The sequence below is a fragment of the Mauremys reevesii genome, linkage group 3 (genome assembly GCF_016161935.1).
Source record: "Mauremys reevesii isolate NIE-2019 linkage group 3, ASM1616193v1, whole genome shotgun sequence".
NCBI classification, from domain to species: domain Eukaryota; kingdom Metazoa; phylum Chordata; order Testudines; family Geoemydidae; genus Mauremys; species Mauremys reevesii.
This window is the reverse complement of record NC_052625.1, coordinates 196157436-196178162: the sequence shown is the minus strand read 5'-3', so window position 1 is coordinate 196178162 and position 20727 is coordinate 196157436. Positions and strand designations below refer to the sequence as shown.

General features: G+C 44.8%; 1 protein-coding gene across 1 annotated transcript in view; it reads right to left on the bottom strand.

Annotated features, from left to right (window-relative positions):
• Positions 1-7565: 7565 nt before the first annotated feature.
• Positions 7566-20727, bottom strand: part of TFAP2D (transcription factor AP-2 delta) — a 54221-nt gene continuing 41059 nt past the window's right edge. The window contains exon 8 of the mRNA XM_039532108.1: positions 7566-7838. Within this exon, the coding sequence (XP_039388042.1) occupies positions 7619-7838 (220 nt within the window). The 3' untranslated portion in view covers positions 7566-7618. The remainder of the gene's footprint in view (positions 7839-20727) is intronic.

Genomic DNA, 20727 nt, shown 5'->3' with positions numbered 1-20727 from the left:
CTGCTAACTTCTGACCATCCTGGATGCCCATTAGATTGGGAGTCGAGAGTGCTCACCGTTTCATAGGATCAGGTTCCCCGTTGTGTTCTAAGGCCTCATATGTTTTCTGCACTTTGCTGCTGCTGTTGGTCCGCGACAAAACATTTTCATGTGTTATTCTGATGGCTTCCATGATGTCACATCAAAGACTCCATTTGGCTCCACTGGGCATTGGATCAGGCCCCTCAAAACACGGCAGCTAGAATTTCAAACAGTGCATGCACAAAGCAGAGTACACACATTTGCACACACCTTGTTGCTCAGAGGCCAATTCTGATGTGGCTGGATGACCCCTCTCCTTCTACTTTGCACACACATATACAGGCACATGTGTACAAATCAGAAGTTGCTTCTATATATTGGCATTTAATGCATGTAAAAGTGAACATGCGCTTTGCAAATCTGCCTGCAAATCTCTCTTGGTGTTCTTGTTTTCCTGTGGATAGGGAGGATGACTTATACCCCAATGTGAAATGAATGAGCTGAGCTCATCCCTGGTGTACCTACCCTGAGCTCACACCAGCAATGAATTTGGCCCACTGAACTCCTTCTGATTCTCTGATACATACCAAAGGGCAGGGACTCACAGACCTGATCCTGGAGAAAAGCAGTTAGCCTACAGAAGTGGTATTTCCCAGTGAATTGTGCTCTTCATCATTCATTAGCAAGGCTCTGATTTTGGCATGTAAGTCATGGTGTTCATGGTAATTGTGAATTTTAATAACGTCTGTGACCTGCACAACAGTGTCTCCCGTGAGCCTGGCTTCCTGCTCCAGTCATTGCCCACAAGGTCGCAGTGCCCCCCAGGCTTGGCATGTCTGCCCCTCCACAGAAGAAGATGGAGGGATAGATGGGCCAAATTTGATTGTCGTTGCCACCTGGTTTCTGGAGTCACACTGCCACTCAGGTTTGGTGGGTCCACCCTTCTGTAGGTGGAGCAAATGTGCCAACCCTAAGTGGTGCTGCAACCTAGCAAACAGGATCGCAGTGCTTGGAGTGGGGAGGTGGGCCTAGCCCCATGGGACAGAAGCCACAGCAGCTGGCCAAGGACTTGCTCTCCAGCTGCTCCACCCTTGGGGCTTCTCCTTCCCTGCTACACAGAAGTGTGGGAGCCGAGACTATGGGTGGGGCCTGAAAGCCTGCTTCCCCCTCTCCCTTACACAAGGAAGGGGGCCCAACCACTTGAGGGCTGTAGAAGTATTTCCTTTTTGTCTGGACTCCTTTATATCCCTGGAATGGGGTGGACTTGCTAAGAGGCACAGCTGGAGAGCGAGCACAGGGTTGCTGTCACCCAGAGAATGACATATGAGGTAAGTGAGGCACCTGCATTTACCTCCAAGGGGATGAGCTCAAGACATAACTTTTGACAGTTCTGAAACGTAACATTTCCTTATTGTCTTTCATTTTTATGCACCTCCACATGGCCACTGCTGGAAGTACTGACACACTGCATGAGTAGTAGTTCATACCACTTTCCCGACCAAGCTAGAAGCAGTATGTCCAGGAAATGCAAAGCCTTCTCTTGTGAGACATCCAGCAAAACTTTGCAGACCCAAGTGCTCTGAATAATTAAGATAAACATCTAAGCTAGAGTTAAGCTGAACTAAAACACCCAAGAAGTTGGGGTTTAGATCTAGAAACAAACTTTTGTGGCTGCTCCTTATTTCTATAATGAAAAGAATCACAATGCTGGATCTGAATGGCTCCCAGAACTCTGGACCTGAATCTAAACTGGAGTTTTGCAGTTTGTGCCCATTACTATTCCTTCCTTTTGATTACCACCCAAAATAGAATTTGAATTTCATACCTTCTGAGATTCTCCCATGGACAAAGGATAGTCATGGCCCTAAGGCACTGGCTTGGGGCTCATAAGATCTAAGTTCAGCTCTTGGTATTGTCACAGGCTTCCTACGTAACCATGGGCAAATTGCTTAATCTCTTTGGGCCTCACTTTTCCATCTGTAAAATGGGCATATGATACTTCCATCCTCTCACCTGCACTTTGTCTACTTCATCTATCTGGATTGTCAGCTTTTCAAGGCAAGTATTGTCTTTTACTGCATGGATCTACAGAGTCTAGCACAATGAAATCTCATTCTTAGTTGGGGTATCCTCTAGGTACTACTACAATACAAATACATAATATAATAATGCTGGTTGCTGTCACATGGCCCTACTGTTAAATCTTTAATCTTTCTTCATGGACAGAAATTATTTTCCAGTGCCAGACATCAGGTTAAATCAACATAGATTTTATTGCCGTGAAATGTTCTGTTGAATGTGGTTGCTATCTTAAGAGACTTATGTAAAATGGACAGGTCAGATAGGAAATAGAAATATAAAAGATTATGATCTTTACCACTGAATTATAAATAAAATAAAATTAAATTGAAGGAGAAAACCAAACCCTAATCCCCCAACAATAAATAGGACATTGCTTGTTTGTGACCAAGTGCACAGTCACATTTAATGCAATCACAACAGCTGCTGTACAGAATGGAGTTCATCATACAAATTAAATAAAATAAAAAAAAATAATAGCAGTAAAAAAGGTCAGTTCTTTCCATGTGACCTTCACTTGGCAAAGGAAACTGAAATAATATTCGTCTCCCTCCCAATCAGCTATATTTTGAGTCTTGTAGCATCTGTAATGGAGGAAGAGGAGAGGATATGGTTATACAGTAATTACCGTCCTGCATAATTATTGTCATTGATTTTCCTTTGTGTTGCAAGGCTGGATCGTCTATTAATACTGTTTTTTTTTATCTTCCTTTAAAGTAAATAATTAGAGCAGCCGAGTTGCCTCTCTGAAGGATAAAAGAAAGTCAGATTCTCAGGGAATTAATCATCAGCCCTTTCGGATTGATGATTTGTAATACCAAAAAAAAGTCTAGCGTGATTAGAAAAAGTGTTCAGAGACAACGAACTATCAGGAAATAAAAATGCCTTTTCCTTAGTCAAGTGTCAGCTGTGCCAGTGAGTCAATTTCAAAGGGAAGAGACAAGCAGGGGCAATATTTACACAAAAGCCTATGATTTGGGAGGACTCTGCATGGTCTGGTTGCCATATCTTCTAGCAACAAATGGACGAGAAACTTCAAAGAACGGCTGCCTTGTCGGGTTTGGAGATCTGACAGTCTTTTCCCAATGGATATTTGGAGTTCACCTATGGGGAGGGAAGGGGGTAAAGCTAGGAGCCAAATTCATTCTCAGTGTCCCTCCATCAAAACGATGGAGTGACACCTGCAAGGAGTTAGGTACTAAAGCTGCAGCAAGCTGCTTGCTAGCATTTCAACATCAAGAGCAAGTCTCTCTGCAGTCTTTAAACTTTCTGCTGGGCTCACTCACTGCAACAGGTGTGTAGGAATTCCACTAATTCTCTCTCTACCTGCTGTATAACAGGCATATGTTGCTCTCTCCTTAATGTGCATTTGTAACTCTTAATAGCATTATAGGGTGCTACATAGGAAAACTCAGGCCTAGTGTTTAGAGCAGGGGCTGAAAGTGCAGACTACGGGATTTTATTCTCAGTCCTACCACTGATTTACTGTCTGACCTTAAGGCCAGGTTCGGATCCCCTTGCTCCCAATGAATAATACCCTAACTCTGTCAGTAAGGTCATCACTATTAGTCAATGGGACTACTCATCGAGTAAGCTGCTACTGAACCAAAGTAAGAGCAGCAATAGCTGGCCCTTAATTTCTGTGTCAAAAGGAGAATTATACTCATTTACTTACCACTTCTTGGGTTTTCTGAGGCTTACTTAATAAAGCTTTGTAGAGCACCTTGGATTGAAGATGCTATATAAGTGCAAAGCATTCTTAATAGTGTTGTCAGTGAGAGCAGGTGCTAACAGAGCTGCTGAACTGTCAAAGGCTGGGTGGCCTGGTTCAATTAGAATAAGGCCCGATCCAAACATTCACATGAAACTTGAGCACACATCTATTCTGGGGCTTAAAAAAAAAAGTTGGTTCATTTTTTTTTGTCTTGGATTTCAGACATGAAAAAGTTGTTTCTAACCAGCGTAGAATGAGAAATTCATGGATATGTGATGAGAGAGCTTGTTCCAGTCCTAATTTCTAGATCAGAAATGTGCACATATATTTGGATATACTTTGGATAAACACCCACCCCATTCTCAATACTTCTTTGAATCTAACTTGAAGCCACTGCACATAATTCAGGCTGATCTAATGGATGAATGGGATTGGGATGCTTTCCATTTGGTAGCAAGCTTGAAACCTAAGTAGTAACCCTCAAAAAGCTAAACTGACATAAGCAAGTTTTAAACCGGTTTCAGCGCGTCTACATTAGGGGTTTGCATTGGTATAACTAGTCTGGTTTTAAATCAGTTCAATTACATTGGTGCAACTTTTCTCTATAGATAAGACCTGAGAAAGGAAAAGAAGGGGAAATGTTTGTGTGCATGTGTAGGTAGGGTGGATAAGAATTTAGCTTGGGAATTTCAAGGAACCTAAGGGAGTTAGTTGCTTGAATCCCACTGAATTCTAAGGGTATTTTGGCATCTAATTCTCTTAATCTCTTTGAAAATTCCAACCATTGAAACAGAACTTAAAAATATCCCCCCCCCCCCCCAAAGAAAGTAAATACATTCATTGGAAAGACTGAGAACAAACAAGCAAACACAGAGAGATCATGAGCTTCAATTAGGCTCCCAAGCAGCGTTTTGATGTGTTTTGCATTCAAAGAGTTTCAGGGGAGCAAAGAAGAGAAATAGGAGTATGAGCTGAGCTATATCCGAAGAAGTGGGTATTCACCCACGAAAGCTCATGCTGCAAAACATCTGTTAGTCTATAAGGTGCCACAGGATTCTTTGCTGCTTCCACAAATAAAAAGAATCTCATTGACTTGAACACGTTGCAGATCAGGCATTAAGTGATTCCTTTCTAAGAACTGCTAGTGGACAATAGGGCATAAGTGTGGAAAGCCGGGGCTTGAACAGCACACAATTTCTATTAATGTTAAGTGGGTAGAACGGTAACCCAAAATACAAATAATGTGCTCCATTGATAGCAGTGACTGAGCTCCAGCAGAGAATGAAAGTATTTTAAGAGTAAAGACTGTAGAGACATTAGAATGTATATCGAACACCATATTACTTTAAATAGAGGCATGTAAGCATTTTTTGGCTCAGATATTTGATCAATATTATAACTGAATGCAGTGCCTGGGCAGAATTCATGACCACAGATACTTTGTAGAAAGCGTTTCAAAATTTGTAATGTCATTAGAAAATAATGGTGAAAAATTGAGAATGTATTTGTTTTCCCCTCTCCCCCACACATCATTTTATAGAACAAGCTACGTAGCTTGTCAAAAAATGTTTCAGAATTAAAAATTTTGATGAAAAAATTACAAAAGTGTTAGGGTTTTTTTTCTTGCTTTTCCTCTCCTACCCCCAGTAGTTCTAATATTGATTTATTCAAGTTTTTTGGAGCTAGGGAATGTGCCTCTTTTTATTTGTCAAATTAATTTCATGACACTTTCATAATGTGGTCAATCTGGAGATATTTTTAAAAAGGAACTTGACATTAGTGGGATACTGTCATCTTAAAAAAAAATCCAGGGCCGAATCCTGAGACATACTGAGCGCCTGTAACTCCCAATAGTTTGAGGGAGTTGGGTTGGACTCAACGCACTTAGCAACTTTTAAGATTTTGCTTTCTGTTTATTTTTGCTTATTTGTTTCGTTATTTTTTGCATTTCCCTCAGCTTGGGAATGAAAATCGATGAATGAGTTTCTGTGTTGCTTATAGTCACTGACCAGTGAATTTCATTTTCAAGTTTCTCATGCTTTAGCACAATCCTGCAATGTCTGAGTTGCGAACATTGCATGAAAATGTTTGTTTGTCTTTCACAACTGTTTCCACAGGAATTTTTAAAAATATGTCAGGGAAACTTTTGCACAGGTCTTAGATTTTATATAAAAAGCTTTGTTTCTACAAAGACTAAATATAGGGCTAAATTTGACCCAGCAGTGACTCTTTAACAGTTGGTAGGTTTTCTGAAACTCAGTCAGCTCTCAATACATGTATGAATCCTGCTCCCAATGAAAGTAATGGCATAACTCCCACTGGCTTCAGTGGGAATAGGACTGGGCCACAATTGACTCACTTCCTTCAACACTTCAACTCTTTCTGAAGGCCAGTTTTTGTAATTCCAGCTTGGTTGCCCTATCTACTTACAACCAAGGCACTCTTGCACGTGCAACAATATTTTTCCTTCCCCAATAAAGAGACATGACAGAAACCCAAAAAAAGAAGTGGTGAGCTAATGGAATAAAACTTCTCTGGCATGAATTGGCTGGATGGAACTAACCTAAGACAAGACAAAGTAGAATCAGACCGGAGACACTTTTGGCTTGAAGTGAGTTGAGCCTGGAGGCTCCATTTTAGATGATGAGTGGGGCAGGTGGTAAAGTGAGGCTTTAGAGATACATAAGCAAGGCCTTTAAACCTCTGGCTGCTGTGGACAAGACCAATCTATCCCGAGACATCATTTATTTGAAATGGGATTTTTTTAGAACCTCTGATCTGTGAGTGGGCGTTTTTGGAAACTCCCGAGTCCCAGCTTCATTGCTAAAGACAAACAAGCCATTGATACAGATACAAGCCATTGAAGAAAAGAAAAGCATCGTAAAATCAAAGCAAAACAAAAGTCCTCTCCAACCACTTGCATCAATCTATTTGAATACAGACCCAGATATGACTGACTGCAGTTTTGGAATTCAACTGCCAATACTAGGGGCCGATAAGGGATAAGGGACAGAAGCCTATCATTTAATCTGACCTCCAATGATTACGGTTACTAGGGCTTTTGCTGAAACTATCAAGGCTCTTTCATTTTAGACTGCGATGTTCTTCACATGAGAGGCACCAGGGCTGCTTCTTGAACAACCAGGACAGTTCTCTGGCATGCTTTGGCATAATTCCAATGCAGATTTACCATAAATTCCCCCACTGGGCTGTGCAGCCCAGATATTGAGTGGTCCACTCTTCCCAGGACATAAAGGTTCTTCTCTTTCCCCTTTCCAAGTTTCCATACTGTTTCCTGATGGTCAGCTGATTGGGCCAGCTTGGTAGGGCGAAGGAGGCACTCTTTCCATTTTATCCATCGCATGGGCAAAGTTTTAATGCCAGATCTGCGTATCCCATGACTCTGGTGTTTGCCCCATTCCTAACTATGCTGCTGGATAAGAAAGTGCTTCAAGTTAGCCCCGGACAAATCACGCATGCCACCTCATCTGAGTCCAGAAGTGCTTATAAAAAACAGTGTTAGTGTATCATTGGGAACGATCAAACACCACGTGCACAAAAAAAAAATAGTTTAGAGCAACATAAATAAAAAAGTGACAATTTCATCACACAATTACTGTACACTGCTTTTCTCAGGGTTTTTTTTTTTATCTTTTTCTTTTTTCCCCTCCCTTTTTTTTTGTTTTTTGTTTTGTTTTGTTTTTTTGGTCCACTGGAGATAAATCACCCGCAATGATATAGATATTTAAAAAAGAAAAAATATCAGCCGCAAGACTCTCTGGAAATAGATTCTGTTTGATGTAGCTAGTCTGTCTTTTCTGTTTTGCCCTCTTTCACAGCAGCCTCTGAAGTTTTCCGCAGGGGGGCTTTCTCCGAGTTGGCGTGTCCTTGGCCAGATTCTGCGGCTCCTCCGTTTTTGTGCGATGTGTGTTTTTCCAAGTAGTTCAGCATTTCGCTGAGAACAGTTTGGAAAGTGCTGAGGGCAGCACATATTGCAGGAGTTCCAAAGCCATGAGTGATCAAACTGTACATGGGAGAGAGACAGGGAGACAGAAAGAAAAGAAACATTGACGAGTTTACTGTGCACTGATTGTCTTGTAGTGAAATTCAAGACTTTCCCCCTCAAATATTTATTGCCTTGGGAGGAAAGAAATAAAAGAAAACCAGACTAGATGCAACTTCAAAGGAGTGTTTTTGCAGTAGGAGGATAAGGTTTGAAACACCTAGAGCCAGCTTCTCAGAGGATGTAGCACCATTGACTTCAATGAGGCTATGTCGATTCACGCTAGCTGAGAATCTGTTCCCTATGCTCACTGGAATTGCTGGGTTAACAACATCTTTCTGTGGTAGATTAAATAAATTCTGTATCGTTTGCTGAGACTTCCAGATGAGACCATTAAAAACCAAGGGCCTGATTGCTATGCACAGACATTATAGATCCTAGGGTAGTTTTAGTCAAGATAAAGGTTTGGCCTAGTGTTATTGTAAAGCTGACAGACCCCAGTAATCGGGATCAAACCTGGGACATCTGAAGCTTATTGTATGAGCCTCTACTGCGTGAGCTAAAAGCCACATGCCTCTTAGCTAAGGCTCTAGGAGACTCATTAATCGCTAGATGGTCTAGATGCTACTAGAGAGGGACAGCACACCCCACCCCACCAAGCGGGCATGGGTTACATCATAAGTCTTTTTCCTCCTGCTGCTCCTGCTCTGCACCCCAAAAGTGGCTACATTTTAGTGGTGCTGCACAGATATAGTTGACAAAGTGCTTTGAGATTAAAGATGCGGCACTCTTCTATTGTTTATTTTATAGCTTTTAGTATATAACAATAGGCAAAATCCTGCTGCTGGGGAAATACTGAAGAGACAGTATGGGATAGCGGCTGGTTTTGACAATAAAGAGGATTGAACCAATGACCTCGCAAGCAAAAGGCATAAGTGCTTATAGCTTGAGCTAAAGACCCACACTTTGTAAGTATGACTGTAACAGACTCACATCCTGTGCGGAGCAGGCACAGGGGTAGGGTGACCAGACAGCAAGTGTGAAAAATCGGGACGGGGGTGGGGGTTAATAGGAGCCTATATAAGAAAAAGACCCAAAAATCAGGACTGCCCCTATAAAATCGGGAAGTGAATGCCCCCTGCTGCTCAGTGGTGACTCCTCTGGCTGGCTAAGGAACTGCACTGACAAGCACCAAAGAGCCACTAACCCATGCAGCTAAAAAGCAGCTGGCTATCATGGGGGATTCCCTGTGATGTGGAGATTGGCAAGAGTGGTTTAATGCACTAAAACACCTGCGGTTCTGTCAGGGAAGCACCTCCTGTATTCTACAGAGCAAGGACGAGTCTCCTCAGCATTTTAGCTCCCCAGTCTTACCAGACATTTTAGAAATAAGTGAGAGCTTGTTGACAAGAAGTTGGAGGAGGCGAGTGAGGAGTAGGGTTGCCAGGTGTTCGGTTTTTCGACCGGAAAGAGCAGTCGAAAAGGGACCCTGGCGGCTCCGGTCAGCACTGCTGACTGGACCAATAAAAGTCTGGTCTGCAGCACAGGCAGGCTCCCTACACAGCTCCCTACCCAGTTCCTGGGAAGCTGCTGGCATCTACCTCTGGCTCCTAGGTGGAGGGATGGTCCCCAGCACCAGCTCAGCTGATCCCGTTAGCTAGGAAATGTGGCCAATGGGACCTGAGGGTGCGGTGCCTGAAGGCGTGGGCAGCACGCAGAGTCACTTGGTCGTGCCTCTGCATAGGAGCTGGAGAGATGCTGCAGCTTCCTGGGATTCTCCTGAGGTAAATGCCACCTGGAGCCCACATCCTGCACCCCCTTCTGCACCCCAACCCCCTGCCCCAGCCCAGATCCCCCTCCCACACCCTGAACCCCTCATTTATGGCCCCACCCCAGAGCCCGCATCCCCTAGCCCAGAGCCCATACCTCCTCACACACCCCAACCCCCTGTCCCAGCATGGACCCCCTCCCACATCCCAAACCCCTCATCTCCGGCCCCACCCTGGAGCCTGTACCCACAATTGGAGCCCAAATCCCACCCCCGAATCCCAATCCCGTGACCCATGCCGAATCCCCCTCCCACATCCTGAACCCTTCATTTATGGCCCCACCCCAGAGCCCTCACCCCAGAGCCCATACTCCCTCCCACACCCCAATCCCTTGCCCCAGCCCAGTGCAAGTGGACGAGGGTGTGGGAGAGTAAGCAACAGAAGGAGGGGGATGTAGTGAGTTGGGGCATGGCCTCGGGAAAAGGGCAGGGTAGGGGGCGGGGCAAGGGTGTTCAGTTTTCTGCAAATAGAAAGTTGGCAACCCTAGCGGGGAGCAGCAGAAAAGTTCCAAATGCAGGGCACACGTGCGTCAGACAGGCTTGACTTTCTGCCTCTCCTAGAAGCAGGAAGTACCAGAAATCTTAGGGAGGGTCATGGTCTTTTGAGCTATCTGACTGAGATGTGGAGAGTTCAGTTGCTCAGACACCTTGGAGAAGGCCCTAGACATTGGAATCTGAATCTCCTAGTCTTCTGAGGGTTCCCATAAATAACAACAATAACAGAGTAATAACTATCTCCTATGTAGCATTTTTCAGCCAGACATCCCAAAGCACTTTTCAAAGATGTTAAGCATAATTATCCCCATTTTACAGATGGGAAAAACATTAACAATAACTACTTAACAATTACTTAATAATAATATCTGGAGGCCCTATTGGGCCTTCATTTTAGTTATAGTAAATGAGGAAAATCTAAATGTATTCAGACTATAGAGTCTTTTCCTCTCAGGACAGGGACAGTCCTTTTTTTATGTTTTGAAAGTGCCTGGCACACTGGACAAAAGATTAATATTTACACCAATATTGCCATCTTATGTGATATTTGCTGTTTTTCTTAAAGTCCAAGCTTCTGGAGTCACGTGATTACAGAGGATCTCAATTTACATTCTGATAGTGTAAGTTTCAAGCCCTCATGACTGTGGAGAAAAGCTTTAAAATACAAACCCTAAAGACTGCAATACCAGAAGGCAAATAAAAGGAACCCAAATGTCAGGAATCAGGGGTTAATCTCGTTATTTTTAAGCCACACTCCTGATCTTTCAGGGCCTGGTTTATGATTTTGGAATGGCCAGGGTTGTGTACATTGGAATACACAAGGAATATTTGTTAGCTTATATCCAAGTGACAGCCGTGAAGCTCCTCTGATAGTTGCCAGTATGCACTGTCATTTTGTGCAAGCCCCATCCCCCTCTGTTTTTAAACAGTCTGGTCATCAAGTCAGGGCATAGAAACAATACCATGTGACTAAGCTGGCCTGTCACATCATGAAGAGCAAAGAGGGAATACTATACTGAACACTCCCAGGCAGGGGCGGCTCTAGGAATTTGGCCGTCCCAAGCACGGCGGCATGCCGCAGGGGGCGCACTGCCGGTCGCTGTTCCCGCGGCTCCGGGGGACCTCTTGCAGACGTGCCTGCGGGACTACCGGACCCTCCGCAGTCATGCCTGCGGGAGGTCCGCTGGTCCCGCGGCTCCGGTGGCCCTCCCGCAGGCATGACTGCGGAAGGTCCGCCAGAGCCGCCTGCCGCCCTCCCGGCAAAATGCCGCCCCAAGCACGCGCTTGGCGCGCTGGGGTCTGGAGCCGGCCCTGCTCCCAGGGAACAGTTCACCAGCAAGCCCATCAGTGTATACAGGTGGGCAGCTCTCAAATAATGAACAGAACGGTAAAAAACACCACTTGTCTGCAAACCATGTGTAGGTTGAAAAATGAGCTGTATACATCGCATCAAACCAGTCAGCATCATAACTAGAGCTGATTGGAAAATGGTTTCTTTTTCTGTGGAAAAAATCATGTTTTCAGTGAAAAATCAAGCCCCCAAATATTTTGATTCTGAAATGCCACCTCAGTGCCTCACAGGAGTTGTAGATCAGGCGTCTCAACGTCCCATTCTTCTCTATAGGTTGGTCGCCCTCATAGGATCACATCTCCCATCATGCACCCCAGTCACACGACTGCCATAACACACGGCCTCCCTTCTTCCAAAAGAAACAGTTTTGAAGACAATTTTTTCACCAGCCTCACTGTGTATAATTTATTTTCCCCATTTTACTGATAAGGTACAGCGAGGCTGAGTGAAGATGTCCTTTATTTTTTATCACAGTCATTCACCTGGGCCCCACAATTTCTTTTAACCCTTTGAAAATGCTGGGAAACTTGGATAATTTCCCTTTACCAGTAACAGTAAGTTTATTCCAGTCAGAGGAGAAAGGATGGCCTTATGTTTAAAGCACAGGTCTAGGAGACTGAAGACGTGGGGGAAAGTCTACAACTACAGTTCCATAGCATCCACATTTAAGTACTGAAATAAAAGTGGCCTGATTCTCAGAGGTGCTGGGCTCCTTCTGAAATCAAAACAATCTGAGGGTGCTTAACATCTCTGAATCAAGTCATTTTTATTAAGGTACCTAAATATGGATTGAGGAGCCTAAAATCAAGCAGCTGAGTTTGGAAATCTTGGCCTGAGGTATTCCCAAGTCTCCTGCCCTCCTCCTTGTGTGACCTCAAAATAAGTCACTTCACCGTTCCAAAATGGGGGTAATAACATAGCACAGAAATATTGCAAGGCTAAATTAACTGGGTTTTGTACCATGCATTGAGATCTTCACATGGAAGAAGTTATTTAGGGTCAATGTGTTATAACCATTATGTTTTAGTACACCCGGCATATATTCCTGCCTACAGTCATGCCTAGTGTTATGATGCAATTATGGCTGCTCATGTTTTAATGATGTCCTTACTTAAAATTAAAACATCCCAGTGTGCCTGAAGGCTTGGACTCTAGTTTGGCAGCTACCTCGAGCACTCCTGCACACCCCAGGCGGGTGGCATGCCATTGCATCACAAAAGAAACATGCTCACTCTCCATGGGTGGTGCCATCTGCACCAATTTTTAATACCCTAATTAAAAAAGCAAAAACAGAAACAGGGACCCACTGCCCAAGCTTCTGGGAACACGAACATCCCCAAAAAACGTAAGTGACTATCCAAATTTCACAACATGCTGCAGATGACTGGCAGCAACCACACACAGCTCCCAGATGAGACCCCAGCAGTGGAAGAGAGAACTAAAACAGAGCCTGATTTCCTTACTCATGCCGAGTGGCACCTTACTCCACAAGTGCTCCCATTGACTTCAAGAATTCTTTTGTATTTCATTTGCAGGATCTTAGGGCTTGATTCAGATACCTTTCCTCAGGGTAAGTGGCATAAGGAAGCCCTCGGAAACATGTGTGGAGTCTGAGTAAAGGTATCACTTACTACAGAGATAGAGGACTTTATAAAACTATACAGTTAGCCTGCAGGCTCAAAGACACTACCCCCAGTCAGCTCCCTTCATAGCCAAACACATGTTAGGAAAATGCCATCATAAAAGGATGGGCTTTCCTATACCATGGATAGCAAAGATGAGTTCTGATGGGACAGAAAAGGTGGTTCTAGAATCTAGGGACCTCCACCAAAAACATCCTGCTCCACAGAGCTCAAATCTTGTGGCTGATTTCACCTATCACTAGAGTCCATATGGAAAGAGACCGTCTCCAAGGCAGCCAAGACCCAGACCATAAAATGTTTTGTCACAAGACTGACAACACTCAGAATTTCACTACAGAGCAAATATAAAGCTAGTGGCCACTATACACCATAGTACAGCATGCACTGCTTAGCACACGAGCTGTTACGTTCTGCACTAGCTGAAGTTCCTGGGTGTTCATCAAGGATAGTCTCAAGAAGCGCACATGATATGGTAGCAGGCCAGGCTAGAGATTGTAAGGGGCTGGATATCCAGGTGGCGGTCTGGATCTGAAAAAAAAAAAGTCACAACCTTCTGGCTGTGGGTGAAAAGCATTGTCTCTGACACCCATTGCTGCCTGAGAATCCAGGTGCAAATGGAGGCCCCCAAAAAACTCATAGGTTGAAGACCGCTGTGAAAGAGGTTGGGCTCAAAGAAACCAAATGCCTTCCAGGTTATCTTTCCACCTATGCATCAATATCATCTTCGTCTTGTGTGGCAGACAAAAGAGAGATGATAAACTGAATGAGCTTTAGGCATTTCACCACCATCCGCACCCCTCTCTTGGGCAGAGGAAGTGTGTTGTCAGGATCTGATGACAAAGAGAGTTCAAGCTGAGTACCATCAGCATATTGACGGCAGTGCAGTAGAGTATCGCCAGCCCTAAGCATTCAGAAATCATGAGTCAGGCTCCCAGAATCATGAGATTTACTTAAAAATGGTCAAATTTAAAAAAAAAAATATTTAGGTTCTTTTGATTTGCCTTCTGGGTTTTGAACCTCAGGGGTTACATTGCTCAGCTTTTCTCCACAAACACAAGGGATAAAAACTTACTCTCTTAAATCAATGAGAGACTCACCTGACTCCTGGAATTGTGGCTTTAAGGAAAGCATCAAATATCATAAGCCTCACAGTAAAATCATGAGAGCTGGCAACACTGGCAATACAGCCCCCACCCAAACCTTTCACTGCCAATGGCCAAGGAGAGGGTGACAGAATGATAGCTGCACAAAGCTACATGGAAGAGACCTTGGGCAAGCAGATGAGAAAAAATCCTAGCCAAAGGAACTCTATTGTCCGTTGCTGCCTGGGCCAGTAGTACAGTCTACCCTTTGTGATCTATGGTGTCAAAGACAGTTAATACGAAAAAAAGAAAGGATCAGTATGGACAGCCTTTGTGTGTCACCAGATCACTGACCAAGGAAACCAATGTAATTTCAGTAGCATAACCAGGCCTAAAGCCAGCCTGAAAGAGGCCAAGGAGATTGGAAAGCTCTAGATGGCGCCAGAGCTATGTGACCACAAACTTCTTCATGCACTCGGCTTCTTCCAATTCATGCATCTACACTGAAGGCAGCTTTCTATAAGCAAGAGGAATGGAATCAAGACAGCAGCTGCTGCACATTCCGGTGGTGAAGTGACAAAGGGAAAGTGGCATAAATGCAGTAGGTGGGTGTGTAATGATAACATCAGTAGGGTTCTTGAGTTTGGGTGTAATACTGGAGTTGAATTTCAAAACCTATTGTACTGATTTTTTTTTAACTTTAAAAAAGAAGGAAGTTACAGTCGCCCTGCTCCTGATTTCTGTGCCTTTGGTTTCTAGCATGCCACTTTCCTCGTCATCATGTCAATTTCATGCCAAACAGCCACAGGAAACTGACAACTTCAATCACAGAGATTATCAAGCAATAAAAATGCCTGCTGAAAAAATGCCACTTGAAAGTTGCTTTGTATCATCAGCGTGTTAGGCAGAAAACAATTTCATTCACCGTTATGCTGATTATTTTTACTGTATGTTTTCAACCTGTTATTTTATTTCTCTGTTTACTTAAGATTGCCAGAGGTTTTCTTCTTGCTTCTTTTGCCAGTTCCCCCCACTGGCACAAGTGTCACTTGCAAGAAAATGATATTTCTTATGCCACCATGCCAATTTTCACATCACTTGGCTCCAGAAGCTGGAACTTTAAGTAAAATGCCAATTATTGTGGGCCCACCAATAAAATTGTGAGTTTGGCAACGCTGAGATGTCATTTTTACAGTACCATTTTCAGACCAATAATACAAGGTAAGAGTGGAATTTTAAAAGTACCTAAGTAATTTAGGAGCACAAGTTGCATTGATGGGAGCTCTGCTCCTACATCACTTAGGCCTTGTCTACAAACAAAAGTTGTCTCTCCTTAACAATATCAGTTTAATTAAAGTGGTACAATACTCTTAGGCTACATCTACACTTGCAGATGTAGAGCACCGGGAGTTAAACCAGCCCTCGGAGACAGCAGCAGGGAAAGCACTGCTGTGTGTTCACACTATGCTCCGTGTGACTGTGGAGCATGTCCACATTAGCAGGTCTTGCAACGTCACAGGGAGCAGTGCATTGTGGTAGCTATCCCAGTGTGCAAGTGGCTGCAGCGTGCTTTGGAAAGGGTTTGCAATGCCTAATGGGGTAGGCACAGCATCACATGATGCAGGTTTTCCAATCCCATTGTTCCATGGGCATCCTACAAGATTGCCAGCTGCTTTTCAAACAGGGCCAGCTCCAGGCATCAGCATTCCAAGCTGGTGCTGGGGGCGGCAATCTGCAAGGGGCGGCAGTCCGTGTGTTTTCGCCACCCCAAGCAGCGCGCCGAATTGCCGCCGCAGACGGCGGGGGCAGTCCGTGTGCCCATAGGGCGGCAGGCGCGTATCCGCAGCGGCGGCAGTTTGGTGGCAGCTTCTATGTTTAGCTGTCCGCGGTGGCTTCAGCTAAACATAGGAGCTGCCGCCAAATTGCCGCCGCCGCAGAAACGCGCCTGCCGCCCTAAGGGCACACGGACTGCCCCCGCCGCCCACGGCGGCAATTCGGCACGCTGCTTGGGGCGGCGAAAACCGTAGAGCCAGCCCTGTTTTCAAATGAGGGGGTGGGGAGTGTGACAGGGAGGATGTGCGGGGAAAGACAGTGTGTTTTCGGGGGCAGAGTGTGTCAGCATGCTGTCTTGTAAGTTCAGACAGTGGCAGGGGGAAAGGGGAAACCCAACATCAGCCCCCATCCCCTGCCTCTCTCTCTCTCTCTCTCTCACACACACACACACACACACACACACACACACATAAGCACAGACACCTGCCTCTGCAGCAGGAGCATTCCATAGTAATGGTTTGCTTTGTGTCCAGGACCGGTGCAGCCATTTAGGCGACCTAGGTGGTTGCCTAGGGTGCTAGGATTTGGGGGGCACCATTTTCTTCGGCAGCGACCGCGGCGGCTGGATCTTCGGCTGCCCCAGTCGCCGCCAGCGTTTAGGTGGAGGGAGCTGGGGCAGGGGGGCATGGGGAGGGCCGCCTGCAGCAAGTAGGGGGGGCGGGGGCGGCATGCACGGGAACTCCCTGCCCCAGCTCATGCAGGAGAAGTGAAGCGGCAATGGCGTGCTCGGGGAGGAGGCGGAGCAGGGATGAGCTGCTTCACTTCTTCCACCTCCCAGGCTTGCAGCACCAATCAGCTTAGGCGCTGCAAGCCTGGGAGGCAGAAGAAGTGAAGCAGCCATGGCATGCTCGGGGAGGAGGTGGAGCAGGGGTGAGCTGGGGCGGGCGGGGGGGTGCCTCAGGGCGGATGGTGGGGAGTGGGGAGCTGCCGCAAGGGGGGGGGGCACCTCAGGGCGGAGGGGGGGAGCTGCCGCCGGGGGGGAGGTAGTCCCACCTCTAACAGACATAGGTCATGTTTACACTATGGGCACAGATACAGCACAATAGCTATCCCACTGTAGTGCTGTAGTTTAGACACACGCTAGAGTGACAGAAGGAGGTTTTCTGTCACTACTAATTCCACCTCCCTGAGCAACAGTAGCTAGGGCAATGGAAGCATTCTTCCATCAGGCTAGCTGTGTCTACACCAGGGTTTTAGGTCGGCATAGCTCCCATGCTCAGGAATGTGAATATTTCGCATCCCTCCCCATAGCAATGTAAACCTCCATTTTAAGTGTAGAGCAGGCCATAGTTATTCTGGTACAAAAACTGTATGTAGACCAAGCCTCAAGTGCTTTTGAAAATCTCACTGCTGTGACCTTAGTCTATGAAGAATTATCTGTATCTAAATAAAGAAAACAGACCTTTGTTTTGATTAAATACTATGTGGGGACTGAGAGATAATGAAGAAGTGGTGTTGGGAGGAGTTCATCACCCAAGGATGGTTGCTGGTGAAATGTCACCATAATGGCTTTGTAATGTAATTGCGGATTTAAAAGAGTTACTCTGAAAAGAATGATGTGGCCCTGGCATCTTATGTCCCCCCTGCTCATCCTCCCCAGACAATTAGAGATGTAACAAATGTATAACCAATCCCAACACCAGGCACAACAGGCCTGGTTATGGGAGCCATCATGAGCGTAAATCTCCAATCAAGTTCAGAGAAAAGGTTTGTAAAGGTCACATATTGCTGGAGTCTGGCTGAAGCCTTACAAGATGATGGATGTTCCAGTGGTTCGGGTGCTAATCTATGACCTGGGTGCAAAGCCCTGCTCACCCACAGACATCCTGTGTGACCTTGGGCAAGTCACTTGGGCCCATATCCTGAAAGGTGAATGGGAATTAGGAACCCCAATACATTTGAGGATCTGGGCCTTAGTCTTTCTGTGCTTTGGCTCCTCATCTACAAAATGGCACTTTTCTACCTCACAGGAGTGTCGAGATGGGTAAATATATTAAATGATTGCGAGGGGCTCAGATACTACAATGATAGGTAACATATAAGTACCTTATATGCAACATGTCATGATACATCTGTGTGGTTGTGATGCCACAGTATCACATATATCCTGTCATGTACCATTACGATGAATAAGATTTTGTCACGGTAAAATTATGCATAATCCACTGCACAGTCATGGTAAAAAATAGATATTTTCACGTGACAGTTGTGGCACCCATGTGGACCGTGCTGCCCTGCACTAAGGGTTAGTTTGCTTTGATCTAGTCCTCTTTGAAATGGGACTGGACCAAAGCAAACTAATGAATTGCTCACGTGGAGCGAACTGCAGCGCATTAACCGTTTGTTTGGGTGCTTTGCTCTAGTCTTCTTTATTAAAACCAATTAACCAACTGTTAATACATGGCATCTGGTCTGCATAAAGGGAAGAAATCATGGGTCTGTGACGGTGGTGACCACTCTGACGGAACTGAATCTGTAACCATTGGTTTCACTTGGCCTTTGAAGACAGTTGGAGGGATTGAGGTATAGGCTGATAAATGGTAGTTGGGGGTTGGGATTTCTAGTGCTGATTATGAGCTGTGCTTGGCATAAGGAATGGTTTGAGTGAAATTTGTATTTGTTTTTGTAATTTTAAATAATTGGCAAGGGGCCCAGAGTCTGTATATGGGCACTTTTTACAGTTACGACTCCAAAGGTAGGTTTCAGAGGGGTAGCCGTGTTAGTCTGTATCAGCAAAAAGAATGAGAAGTACTTATGGCACCACTAAGGTGCCACAAATATTCCTAAATTCAAAGATAGTAGCTAAGTAATGTAATGGGGAAATGTTTATATCCTTGATGTACTGAAAAGTGAATTAGAGTTGAAATCTTGGCTCCACTGAAGTCAACGGGAGTTTCACCGTTGACTTCAATGGGGCAGGATTTCACCATACATTTAAAAAAATTCTTTCAGTTTCAATAAGTTAAAGGGCCCATCCTACACTCCTTGCACACACACACACACACACACACACACACACACACACACACACACACACACACAGCTTCCACCAAATCCAATGGGAATTTTGGGTCAGCAACAAATGTAAGATTAGCCCTAAACCAAGATTTGCAAAAGTGACTAGTGATTTGGAGGACCTCAGGTTTTGGGTGCGTCACTTGGGACACCTTGAAAGGGATTGATATTCAAGAAATACTGAGCACACACCCTCTGAATATCAGGCCTCGCTACAGTATCTCAAACCGGGCACTCAAAACCTGAGGTACGCTAAGTCATTAGTCAGTTTTGAAAATCTTGGCCTAAATTGGTATTAGTAAAAGCCATTTAAAAAAAAGTACTGTACAAAACTTTTCTTGGCAATGCCTTTCTTTCTTTCTTTCTTTCTTTCTTTCTTTCTTTCTTTCTTTCTTTTCACATGCCAACATTCTTTTGAAAGCAGCTACCATTGTGATATCTAGGGCCTAAATTTAAAATCTGAAGGATGTAAAATTTGCTATGCTAATGTTAGCCTGGAGTTTCCTTAAATCCCCTAATAAACCATTTCATTTTACTTTCCTTCCATGACTTATTAGTGTTTTGGGAATAGGCAGAATGTGAAAGGCAGTGGGGATGAGGGACATTGCCCTTTCAGGCTACAGAAGCCCTTTGGGTACTTTCTTTGCTAATATCATTTTGTGCTTGGAGAGATTTTTCTTTTCTATTGAAGATCCATAGAGTCATATTTGACCACTAGAGAGCGCCTGTGGCAGGTTTGATGACAAAACCCTGTGCAAGGGTAATTAGGACCCTAGAACTGTGTTTTCGCGACTGCAGGTCTTGAACTTGGGCTCTCTGGATCATAATGCATGAGCCCCCCACTACTTGAACTACAAAACAAAGGTAGTAGCAGACTCATACACTTCTATATGTGGGCTGGTCACTAGGAGCAAACAAAAAGCCACTGAGAGGCAGGCATCAATGTGGTTTCACAAACGCTCCCAGTCTTTGGAAGGCCCTGAGTCTTCCCAGGATTCGCGTGCTCACTTCCTGAACTAAGCGATGCATTCTGCCTGGAGCTGTGCGAAAGCTCTCCCATAAATCCGGTCTGTACTAAAGTCTTTCAGCATGTTCGTAGCCAGGTTATGGGATGATTAACTCCAAACCTAGTTCATATCCATACATGACACAGAAACACATTTCCTAACGCATGGCTCTGGAACATGTACCAGTGCTTGCTGCCTGTCGGGTAACTCATGTTATTGTCATCCTTTAATTCGGACCTAGCATGATCCTTTTGTAGTGTAGATCAGAAAACCTAACTATGCTTTTGTGACCAGGTTTAGCACTTTCCTGCTTCCCAATTCTCTTTGCAGGAAGCCATCTCAGAGGGCACTGACAAGGGAATTTTGAAAAACACCCCAAATCCTCTATCCAGACTCATGCAGCATAGGGTAATTGCGCGAGATTTTCCCAGAGTGCCCTGATAGAAACATGGCTGCATGGTATCAGTGGATGGTCGAACATAGTTAACACACCGCACACCTGCAGTGTAGAGCTGCTGAAACTGTGTTTTCTGTATTCAGGTCAGATAGGTACGTCAGAAGATAACTGCACAAACGTGGTTGTATCAGTAGTGTAGATGAACCTATGGTTTATGCCTGTCTACTAAAGTTGTGTGAAACTCAGCAGTTTTCAGGCT